Raw genomic sequence first — 11,968 nt, forward strand, 5'->3', positions numbered from 1 at the left:
ATATCGTAAGCAAATGAAGCTGTCATCACATGACTACAGGTTTCTTCGTTTATGCCTACTTTCCTTATATGGTCTCTGGGACGCATCAATTAGGATTTCAACTATGTAGAGTGTACTAATTTCATTTCCTGTTGAACCAGATATCTGAGCGGTTGCGTGTATATTTACAGTAAACAACCGCGTCCCCTTCACTCATCTCCGTATTCATTCCTCGACAGAGTTACGCGAAAACTCAGTACGTTCTCCAGCACGATTATCCAGTGAGATGGAGCGTACGAATCTTTCGCACCTGTGGTCCTGCCGCCTGTGCATCCAGAAACCGCTAACATTTGGATGGTGGTCTTAGTATCAGCTTTGCGCCAAAAGGATTAGAAATAGCTGCGAAAAAATTCATCGAAACCTAACTGTGTTTGAGAATCTTGTGAGCTAAATTGTCTTGCTACGTTGTGTCGAAATGTGCACCAACAAACTAGCAGCATACCGCAGCTCCAATAAACGATAGTTTCGCTCAGTTACACTTGCCTAAACCAAGTGCAAAACATCAACACATTTCATGTTGTGTTGTGTGTTATTCAAAATATCTGAAAGATAGTATTGGACATCTGTGGGACTTTTACTCCTAATGCATTTTCACGGAATTAATGAGTTTGCTCCTCTTCTAGGTGCGGACCGTTGGAAGAGCTTTTCCTCGGGCTCCGTGTAAAACATTCTAACGATTGACTAGTTTCCAACTCGGACCCGTCTAGTGTGGACCAGAGCGTTGTTGTGTTTGATTGTCGTTTTCTTCGAGCTCCTCTTCTCAGAGATAGGAAGGAACTCATCAGCAGGTAAAAGTTTGAGAGTCGTCAGTGATTTTTGCTTAGTATAGCCAGGAGACGTTTGTTCACGGAAATATGATTGATTCCGCGTTTTGACTCGGTCCGTTGTTAATTCCTTCCTCTTTTTTGTGGAGGTTTCGTCCGGTATGTAAAGCTATGGTATGCCGAAAAGCCCAGAAGTAGTGTATGGCTTTTTCATCCTTATTGGGAATCGTCAGCAGTGCGCATCTCACGAACATCCAGAGGGTCCGGAATCCGCGAAATCCCAGATAGTAGTTTGAACATTTGACCGTTCGGCGACGAGTGCCTGATCAGCCTTGGAATCAACTCGCATTTATACAGGATGTAGCGTTTGCTCCACCTTAGCTTGTAGTCGGGGACAAGAATACATCCAGAGCAATTGAAGACATCCAGTAATCGGTCCTACAGCCAACGTAGTTCGATAGGAACCTCTCTTTCTGTTCAAAGTCGTCACCCATATAGTCATGGAAGTGGGAATCGTGGTACCGAAAATCCGATGGACTTTGACTGTGCAAACTAATGAACTCGTTAGTCGACAATCGTCACTCTGCACAGTCCGCTATTCAAAAGGTCAGAAAAATTCTTTATTTCTGAATGACTTTTGCAAATTCAGTGAGCACTAAGCTGCTTCAGGTTTTTCAACCCACCAGTGTTAAATCCTGTGTTGCTTCCTTGCGTAAGCTCGTTGGTGGAAACCATGACAATGACAAGCAGGTGAGGATATCCCTTTACCTGTCACACCATTAGCAACTGAACACTCGGAAAATGGAGAGTTTCCCTCCCCTACGGAATCATACTCAGCACTTTTAGGATAATTTGTAAGATAAGACTACTGTTGGTGTCTCTTTGGACTAATCTTAACGGGACGATTTAAGTGCACCACAAAACTCATTTTCTCCCTGTACTACGAAAATACTGTCTCCATTGAAACATAACTTGGTGTTTGTGTGCTCAATTTGCGCTGCAGTTCCCTACCCTGATAGACATATCGCAACATATTATCTGGAGGATATCTTATCTTGGGTCGGCTACTGGAACGCCAATATGCATGATGCCAGTATAACCCTGTTGCAAGGTAAGTCATGGTTGTTCTGTTTGAAGGCTTGAGTCAGCTTTTCGTTTTACCAAAGAACTTTTAGAGTTTAGTTTTCATGACTTTTATTTCTCATTGTGCGAAAATTCTTGTTTCCATCCGAACCTTTTGTGAAAGCCAACGAGTGTGTGATTTATCCAGGACATATTTCTTGCCGAAGAAAATCTGGTTACAGCCTCATTGGGAGTGAATCTACCATCAATCCAAGCAAAAGTCATGTGAATTATGTTTCACCGCTAAGGCAACATTCGGGTCTGTGCTGCTTGCATTCGTCTCGTGCCTGGAATGTCATGTACCAGTTCCCCAGAGCACATAACCTAATTTGTGTTGAATAGCCTCCAGCCAAGCTTGTTTGCGCACAATACAGGACATTGTACACTGATGGCATCCAAGCTCACACTGAAGGAAGAATTATTTTCCCTTGTTGCTACAAGATATGCGAGCTGAGGAGCATTGTGTATGACAGTTTTTTCTGATAGGGAATCCTACTATGTGTCTTCCACGGAAATGTTTTTGAGGGAAGCTGGATATTAGGATCGGTAGAGTTCCTGAACTGGAGAAATTTGGGAGTGATAACCAGATGTTTTAACAAATCGTTGTGGCTACGCAATGTTATATTCATTTTTGCCCGAAATTCATACCAAGTATTAGACCACTGATCATTAATATCCCTGCCTGTTCGCGGGGTATTAATGTAACTTGGTAAGTATATGGAATACCCAGTTGCCCTTCCATCTGCATCTTTACGAACGAGTGACGATTGTGTCGGATACCGCAAAAATCGCATAAAAAATCGCATAGCCACAAAAATGCTCTCAAGGGAGAAACCGTACTTACGGTGATCCCAATAGCTACTCAGTTACCAGGCTTCACTTCAACCTCTGTCCTAATTTCAGTAACCTTCAACCTGACCTATCTCTCTGAATCACTCATCAACAAATGGCCCCTTTTTCCTTTGAATTTTTATCGTCACTTCACGGCTCGTCATACCCAATGTTAATTTTCGTTCGTTATCATCAAAATCATTATTTTTAGACAAGTACTTATTTTTTGTCACTTGCATGTGCCTGAAGTATACGGTAGGACAGTATAGCTCAGAGGGCTAACTCATGGCAATTTAAGTCCAGCCGAAAGTAGGTTTACACGCTCACAAAGCAATCAGTGTTTGACCAGCAGAATGCAACATATACGAGAGATATTTGGACGGGGTGGAATTAAAGACGCGCCTGAAGACCACAAAGAATAGTTAGGGCTAACGGGAGGCAGGGTTAAACAAGAGGGTACCAGATCTCCCGTACGAATGTTCGTAAAGCTTCATCCTGTGTTAGAGATCAAGAAAGGAATTAACGAGACAGGTGTATATATATAAGATATATAAAGATATATATAACGGTGAAATATGATAAAAACGAACGGTCATCACAGGGTCTGAGATTCCAGTTGAAGGATCACAAAGAAAAACAGATGTAAGGGAATATGTTTCCCCTCAAGTCCAAAAATAGAAGCAACAGGTTTCCCACTTATTGGGGCTAATCAGTTGGATGTATTTTCCTAGATTCTATAAACCACGCATGCTAATTCAATCCGTTTGGACACGATTCGTTAACTGCAAAATGATTCGGTTTAAACGGGAGACTCGAGTGAATTCTAACTAAATCCCTTTTTGATTATGTATTTGTTCGACCGAACATGCTGTACAAAGTCCATCTAGCATCTCAGTTAAGACGACACTCTGGATACTGTAGGAGACTGTCTAGGAAATCGGTCGTGGGCTGTCGAGTGTTCCCAGAAAACCTATGTGTTCTGTCTAGAGAACGCACTATGATATCTTGGATTTAGTATTCACTGGGTCATGAGACAGTCTTCATGCTGCACATTCAGTATCGTAAACGAGAGTTTCAGTTGGGAATTCAATGGGGTCTTCCTTCAAAACCAGATTAGTTTGCAACTGAGGAAATTTCCCGGACACGTGAACTAAATGAAACTAATTTTGATGCGAGTGGAACCTTTTGGAAAACATACTTCCCGTTTTGCCTGTTTTGGGGCTCACTTCTTAGGCATATCACCTCTGTCCGTATCAGTCCCAAGCTGTACGTGAAAATCAAATAAGTCGTGCTTAGGTTCAAATGATCGTTTGAAAATTGGAATGGAAAGTGAATTTAACGTTTAAAAGGTTCTTTTAAATGTGTTGAAGATTCCGTTTGGAAGAATACTCATGACATCGAAGTATTTCTTGTACGTGACACTGTCATTACGATTGACGAAATCTGTTGGACTGTCCACTCCCGGTTCTGGCGCTTCAGGTACTATAAGATTTTAGACTTGCTTGCTTCTGTGGTTGTCAGTCTGAACATTTTGTCGTTTGATTAATCCACTTTTCGCAGCCAACAGTTTTCATCCCCTTCACACGATTTTTTTCTGGAAAATACTTACCCTCCCATTCTCACTCATTCATAGTGGAATGATTTTCAAACTGATAAATCCTTCGAGCTTAAGATTATACTTCCGTCAGATTACTACAATCTTGTTGACAATGCGACTAGTACTGACATTCAACTATTATCCGCAGATGAATCTAAATGCCAAGTGCTGGCCAGTTGGCTCAACGAAACGCAGTTTCCTTCAGCGAACCTGGACGGAACAGTTGAACTAGGCGATAACTTCGTGCATCTTCAGCGCACAGGAATTCCGAACCCTGTATTTGTAAATGAATCTGTAAGTTTCTTCGTACGTAACTCAGTTACTGTCCACTACTATTATAGTTGTCATTATAATCACCAACACCTGTAGTGTCACCGGAGCCTCAACCATCTAGACCATGACAGTATAATTCGAGACTGCTGAATTTACCCGTCGTTACTGATAGGTTCCAAGCGGATAACTTTACCGCTGTATATTCTGCAGAATACAGTCTGCTAATTACGTGACATAATTGTTTTTTCCCTAATCCTCAGACTAATTCATCACCCTTCCGGTGACTGCTCAAGTTTCAAGACTGAGCCATTCTTTTTTCTACGAAGTTGACTCTGTATTAACTATTTTTCTATAGTCGATTTGTTCACATTCATTTCTGGGCTTGCTGTTGAAAATCTGTCCCTCTTTGGACTCAGCATTTTCCCGTTTAAGTTGTCCGATGTTATGCTGCGATTTCTGCGTCATCCTGTGTTGTCCAAGGTTTAATGTAACCGTAAGCTTTCCTTCAATTCTCCTCATGATTTACTGTTAATTTCCTATAGAACCACGGTCTACCTATCTATACTGTCTGCCCACATCTAATTCAATATATTGTTCGCTACCCAGTTACGACCACTGAACAAACGCAGATGGAGTTCGTTGAATTCGGTTTCGCCGCAATTATTACTGACCGTCCGTCGTTGAATTAGACTACACGTAGACTGTCAGATAGGACATCTAGATAGTGTGTTTAGGCTAATTAACCAATTCCTTGCTTTGAGATCACGGCCTTACAACAGGATCTTACAGTCACCGATGTCGGGAAACGCATTACGTGACCTTTGGACCAAGAAAAAACGAGCTTGTCGTTATCAACAAGTATGAGTTCGGTCCGAGACAACAAAGAAGAAATCTACAGTTAAAAACTCATACAGAGAGAAGCAGACGAGGAAAAGTTTCCGGACTCACTTTTGGTCAAAGACAAGATTTCTGAACACATTCTGACAAGTTAGAGATAGTACCTGAAAGCGTGAAATAAACCAAGGGATAGCACCTTCTCTTTGTATGTAGAAATGTCTACCTAATCCCCAAGCCGCACTGCCTTACTTCTGTTGCCCCTTTTTTGAATGTCGACGATCTTTATGTCTGCTCTATGTGGCATAGTACCTGACGATGCTACCTGATTGTGCAACTTGTGAGGTGACCACAAGAAAGTGGTGCAGTGGTCGGAACTGAATGATTGCCTGACACATGTTGAGCAGGTTATCGATTTTCTGGGTCAATATCGAGTCAGGCTAATAGCGGACTGTTTCGTCAGTGTAATAAGTCCCAGGTTGGAGGTGAAAACAATATTAAAGCGGAACTGTTCGTTTGCAGAGAACCGCTTCATCAATGGGAGGATTTTAGCGGTCCTCAAAGATTCTTTCAAAACTTTGGGCCTGAGATATATGTACTTCAAGTCTGGAACAAAAATATCTGAATCTCCCAAGACAATTACATGTTTTTGCTGCGAAGATCCATCGAGAAGCAACTGCTCCATTTAGGTGCAACATGTTCATTATTTTTGGCAATTCGCTGTTAAAAGTATGTTAAACTGCCTGCAGACAATATACCGAGAATAAAAATTGTTCAGGTGTAACACCCCTCCGGTGCATAGCTGTCGCGGACCCTGTGAATCGGGGGATTCCAATGTGAAAAGTTGATTGGATTTTCAAACCAGCCATAATGGACATGTATCCAGTTCCGTCTTTTCGTGTCAAAGTCAACCATATCGATGGCCTCACTTGCAGGACAAGGGATGCCGCGTGCAGTTTGAGTAAGACTGCCTGTGCAACTATCTGAATTATCTTCAGTCTTTGTGAACTTGTTAGTGCTCCAGTCGTAACTTAATGAAATTGATTATCAGAAGGTAAAAGGCACTAACAAATGTCTATTTTACCAGAATGACGATAAATACAATAGTTACATGCACTTTGCTAAATATAGATAAAATACGAAAAGTGGAATAAGCCAAAAGGTGACTTGTCGTTTGAGGACAACTGTTGAGGTTTCCTGAATGAAGCTCCTGACCCGGAACGTGTCATCTCTTCAGTACAGGTGCTACACGTGTTCCTTAGTTATCCGTGGAGAATTGTGAACCTCGGTTGGCTTCCTGTCGTGTGCGCGTGTGTATGCTTTGGCCCGAGTTGTATACCTATTTGTTGTGTGCACTGCGAAGAGAGGGGTGTCCCTTCGTGTTTGATGCTTGCACAAACATGGATACATCTTGCCCTGATGTGGCTGAAGTTCGTAAGCAGTGCGTGTGACGCAGGTGGTAACCGCGTAAGCAAAGATGGATGGTAAGCTTTGATATACATTTTGTCGGCTAAGGTTGTAAGTGGGACAAGAATTGTCACGTTGTTTGAGTGTTTGTGACGCGTAATCTAGTGAGTGACCGCTACAAACTCACTAGAGGGAGGCTGGTAAGTGAGCAGGAAGAGGTGATCCTAAGGCCATCTCCCTACCGCTGGCACGCTAATTCCCATCCACCCACCGATTTATTTGCTGCTCACCGATATATGCAGAAGTTTCATTAGGTATATTTACATTAGAACACATGGATACAGAAGTACATGTCCTTGGGTTTCAAATGGCGGTTTTGCAGACCAATCCTGAAGATTACTTCAGGAGTTTCTTCGGGCTAAACTCAGGCATGGTATAACAGATCCACCTAATTCACATAACATAAGATTGCAAGATCAGTAATCGCAAACCCATCATTTATTTAATCTATAGCGACGATCAGGGATATTTCCAGTCAGTTTGAAAACGCTTCAAACTGGTGTTAGCAAACACTCGGTCGATCCATTGTTGGGTAACTTTTCGCTTTTGACACAAAAGCCTCGTCAAGATGATTGGCTATGTTAGATGGATGGTCAAAGTTTTGGGCAGAATCGGTCAGCTGGATCGCTTCCCATCCTCAGGTTTAATCAGTGTAAGGGTTGGATAAGACGGTGAGCTGATAACCTCTGCAAGACGCACTGTTATTCCGAACCATGAGCAACGGAAGTTTCTCATAATAAATGCATTGTGAGATATCACGAACTTATCTATAGTGAACCCAAATTTAGGGACGAAAACGCTTGGCTTATGAAAAAAGAGTGGGTTTTCATACAGAATATAGGAATTTTTGGCAGGCTATGAGTTCGTCATTTTCTAGCAAGCTGAATTCAGCGACTTCAGACTGAGGTGATAAGACTAAATCTTGCGTATATTTTCATCATCACTAGTGATAGAGATTTCATACTTTTTTGATCTTCTTCAGAAACGTCAGCAACTGAGTCCTAACAAGGAGTTCTACTACCATGCCCCTGAACCATTGAGTACAAATTTCGGGCATGACAACTTACCCGCGGAAAGCGTGACACCGACTTCCAGACAGCATGCTGAAAAGTTGATCTGGTCTATCTGGCGCTGCGCTGTTTTGCGTCCTGCTCGGATTTCATCTGACTCGGTAATTAAGTACGCATAAACTTGGTATTTTCACTGTTTTATGTCTTCGCCAGACCGGGTACCTATCGTTTCCTAAGTTATTGTTAACCGTAGCGCATCCTAAAGGACGATGAAGCTGTTTAGCAGGACCATAAGCCCACGTGCACGGGATAGCAGAATTATTCACTTTTGAAGTGAGCACTCTTTTGACAACTTTGTGCCTTTGAGTGATTCACTCGCGATGTGGATTTGGATTTTGTTGTTTATGTTGATTATGTGTTTCAGCTCGACGCTGGACGCTCAGCTGGACGCTGCGTCCACATGTGATAGCAACTGTGCATTCACAACTTTCACTCTGTGGCTTTTGAACTTGTGTTTCTTCCGCTAATCTGTTCATTCCTTATCCGCTTATCATCTATTAAAAACAGTTTTAAATTTCAATATCCTGCCCAAACTTCCACTCAGCATCGCTTTTCGATTTATTTAGGCACTCAACACTCCATTACCATGCATTCAAGAATTGCTCACAAACCTCTACCAGTGTCTTTTGGCGGGATGGTTTCCGGTTGATTTTCAACACTCGCAATCAGGTAGGCTGTTTACCTATAAACCAAAGTTTGTGGGATCTACTAGAAGGCCATAATTCTCTTTTTATTTTGGGGATCAACTACACTTAGAGTTGTCCATTATTGTACCGAGGCCTTTTGAATTATCTGTACCACTCAGTAGTCAGAGGTTTCTGCGTCGATAACGTGTAGTAAACATTGTTTCATTCCATACAGGTCTTACCGCATTAATGGTTTGTTGTGCCGCTGGCTTGATTGACTCCGTTGAGCGTCTCCTCAGCTTCGGAGCCAATGTTGCACTTCGAGTTCCATTTCCCTATGAAATACTGCAGTCGTTGGTGTCCAACGATATCAGTCACCAGTTATGTGGTCCCAGAAATCGGCGAATACAAATAGGAAGTCAAGTCTATTTGGTGGTGGGGGTGAACGCGTATGACTTGGCCAGACTTTTTGGACACCAACATGTAGAAGCGACCCTGCTGATACATATGTAGGTTTTTCTGCCTGTCGTCATTGCTGCCTCCTACGTTCCAAACTGTTCCATTCCGTTTCATTTGTGTTTACAACTTACGTCGCATACTAGACCCCAGAGTAACGCTAGATGCAACTTATTATAGTTCTTGGAATCGGTGTTCATCAGTCTTTTAAATGTTCACGGTTTATTGCGAGTTATCCGTAGTACTGCAGCCTTGTATTGGGTCCGTTCAATACTCTTGGTTGTGTAGTTCTCAATGCAACAACTATCTTCCAAACCATCCCCGAAAGCCAGGCGAATGAATTCACGAATGATGAAACCTTGTTAACACTGCTCCAGTAATTTGATCATATCTGGGAATCATCAAGCATACAAATGTGCCAACTAGAACTCTTATTCTTCATGCCCAATCAATCTTCATACTCTCCATGCTTAATCAAATTTTTCGACTTTTGATGTTCTGTTTTCCTTCAATGTTCATGGATTTGAGCAGCTTTCCCATCTCCGCTTAGGATGCATTGTCTCAGTAAGAAGCACAATAATACCGTTCAGAATGTTTGAGTGTTCCAAATTGTGACAGTCACTATGTGTTATTATATGTCACTACATATTGCTCTCTTGTCAGTGGACTCCACTTAAAACAACGATTGGATTTGGAACCTATAATTCATTTCCACAGAGACACAGCGTTGACTAGGATGAGGATCGTGAGGACCATGACCTCGGGTTTGGTCTAATTAGTCACTCAGTTAGCTCCACCTAGTCAAAATAAATATTACCAATTTAGGGTGGCAGAGCTCATCATCATCATCATCAACATCATCATCATCGACAGCATGACATAACTGTTCAACACCGATGCTTCACTGCCGAGCTGGATTTCAAGCACTCATAGTGCCTTCAATGCGAATGTCTACGACGATAATATTTATTATGGTTGTTTCTTCAGGTTAGTTTGAGGATTATACTAATATTACCATTGTTGACTTTGGTCGTGTAGCTGTATGGTTTCGATTTTGTGTTTTTTTAAAGCAGACCAACAAAGGACACTCAAAACGTTGAAGCCTGACATACTCTACGATCGTATGTCCTTACCAGTCCTTTAATATTTTTGTTCGATGACTTCATCTGCATGTGTCGACTGCACAGATTTGTGTGCTAGTCATGGTCACAGATTTCAGCCACTGTATGCATATGTGATGGGGTGAATTTATTAATCCCTGATAATACCCACAGTTTGTTAGGATACGTCCACTATGACGGCTTGCAGAGTTTATTAGTGAAAAGAGCAAAACTCATGGGATCACCAATAAAGCATAGCAAGGCGTGTGACGAGAAGTCAAAGGCGTTTTATGCGATCATAATCACCAAAAGAGACAGAGTTTATTCATATCTGTAGCACTGTTATCTAGGCATGCTTAATGTTCCAGTGTGACCTAGTCGGGGTGATCTGCATGCAGAAACATCCGGGCAAGTTTCTTCCGTCTGCAATTCAACTTACCGTTTGATTCTCTCAAGCCGTATTTTCGGTCTTGGAAGACTGGAAGACGATCGAAGTGTACGGTCAGATCAGTAACAACTTAGCAATGTATGCCCATACAGTGGTTCAGCACAGAAGTCTTACATTTAGGTTATTGAAGGGAAATGTTGCCAATATTGGTAAATCAAATAATTATCAGAATTAATGCGCATCATATAAGGGAGAATATTAGATTACGCTTTTTGGCGTCGCATAATCGAAATTCACAAATCGGTTAATCTTTTCTGCTTCGTTGATCTTTTGCGATCCAACAAACCATCTTACCCAGAAACATCGCAGCTAGGAAGATCTCTTGAGTACAGAGAGTGTAGGTGTGTCTGATTAGTGGGTGCCGGAATTCATGAATGCACTTTACCGTCTTATGTACAGTTGGCTCGTAATTGAAACAGTCACTGCTAAAAGGGCTGCGTAGATTAAGGAATGTTCGAAAGGAATTGACTGAACATGGATCACTGGCCACAGTTTTAGTAAAAATTCGGAAGCGTAGTCAACCGCGAATTCCGCCCAGGTAGTTGTAGCGGGATTGGCCGTATGCTGGTTTGTCTAACATTTCATCAGCTTTGAGCAAACACCAAGCGGCGAATAACCACAATTGCAGACATGGTGAATATGAATTGTGTGGTTTATTGGTTCAGTCTACATGATTATTTTCCCACTGAAATTTGACCAATTTGAAGCAACCAAACAAAAACCAAATATCCGCCAAGACTGGACCAAGTGAGTAATATATTACTTAGTTCTTTTTTTATGATATGATGCTCTTAGGGTGTATTTAAAGTTTCTGTTATCGCCCAGCTGACTTTTCTCACATTGACGAGGTCACCAGTTTTCATCCTGCGGACATATTCCGTAAAAATGCTCCGAATATGGTAACATGTATCGTGCTCATCTGACTATTTGCCTATTCTTTCAGTGCAGCTCAGAGTTTGCGACATATACCGGAACACCATGAAGCCGTGCTTCTCCGATATGGTGCATGGTTTTCCAACCCAGTCAACGCCTCGCCATTTTCCACTTATGACTTGAAGAGTGCAAACAAATCTGCAGTTGGTGTGGACAGTGAGGCTGCCAGAAACTTGTTGCTTACCTATCACACCTCCCGTAACCTCCGCGAACCTGAAACTGCTGTGGACTTTGATTTGTTGAGGGCCCTTCTGAAGAAAATGGATTCAACCATGCCAGAAGGTATGACTTGTAAACTATTACAATGTCGGATTTACGGACGGGTACATGAAATGGAAGTAAACTTTCCCACTTTTTCTCCAATTTCACTTCTAGACCTAGTTACGCTACCATATTAATAAAATCCCA

The 11,968-nt window shown here is 42.0% G+C and overlaps 2 protein-coding genes across 2 annotated transcripts in view; both read left to right on the forward strand.

Annotated features, from left to right (window-relative positions):
• T265_11221 (hypothetical protein) overlaps window positions 1-4,722 on the forward strand; it is a gene marked incomplete at both ends in the record, with an annotated part of 14,003 nt that extends 9,281 nt beyond the window's left edge. The window contains 2 exons of the mRNA XM_009177821.1: window positions 1,807-1,914; window positions 4,502-4,722. Coding sequence (XP_009176085.1) covers window positions 1,807-1,914; window positions 4,502-4,722 — 329 coding nt within the window. The remainder of the gene's footprint in view (window positions 1-1,806; window positions 1,915-4,501) is intronic.
• A 3,187-nt stretch (window positions 4,723-7,909) lies between these two features.
• T265_15380 (hypothetical protein) overlaps window positions 7,910-11,968 on the forward strand; it is a gene marked incomplete at both ends in the record, with an annotated part of 29,586 nt that continues 25,527 nt past the window's right edge. Inside the window, 4 exons of the mRNA XM_009177822.1 lie at window positions 7,910-8,098; window positions 8,564-8,666; window positions 8,859-9,132; window positions 11,571-11,842. Coding sequence (XP_009176086.1) covers window positions 7,910-8,098; window positions 8,564-8,666; window positions 8,859-9,132; window positions 11,571-11,842 — 838 coding nt within the window. The remainder of the gene's footprint in view (window positions 8,099-8,563; window positions 8,667-8,858; window positions 9,133-11,570; window positions 11,843-11,968) is intronic.

The sequence above is a fragment of the Opisthorchis viverrini genome (genome assembly GCF_000715545.1).
Source record: "Opisthorchis viverrini unplaced genomic scaffold opera_v5_469, whole genome shotgun sequence".
In the NCBI taxonomy this organism is placed as follows: Eukaryota; Metazoa; Platyhelminthes; class Trematoda; order Opisthorchiida; family Opisthorchiidae; genus Opisthorchis; species Opisthorchis viverrini.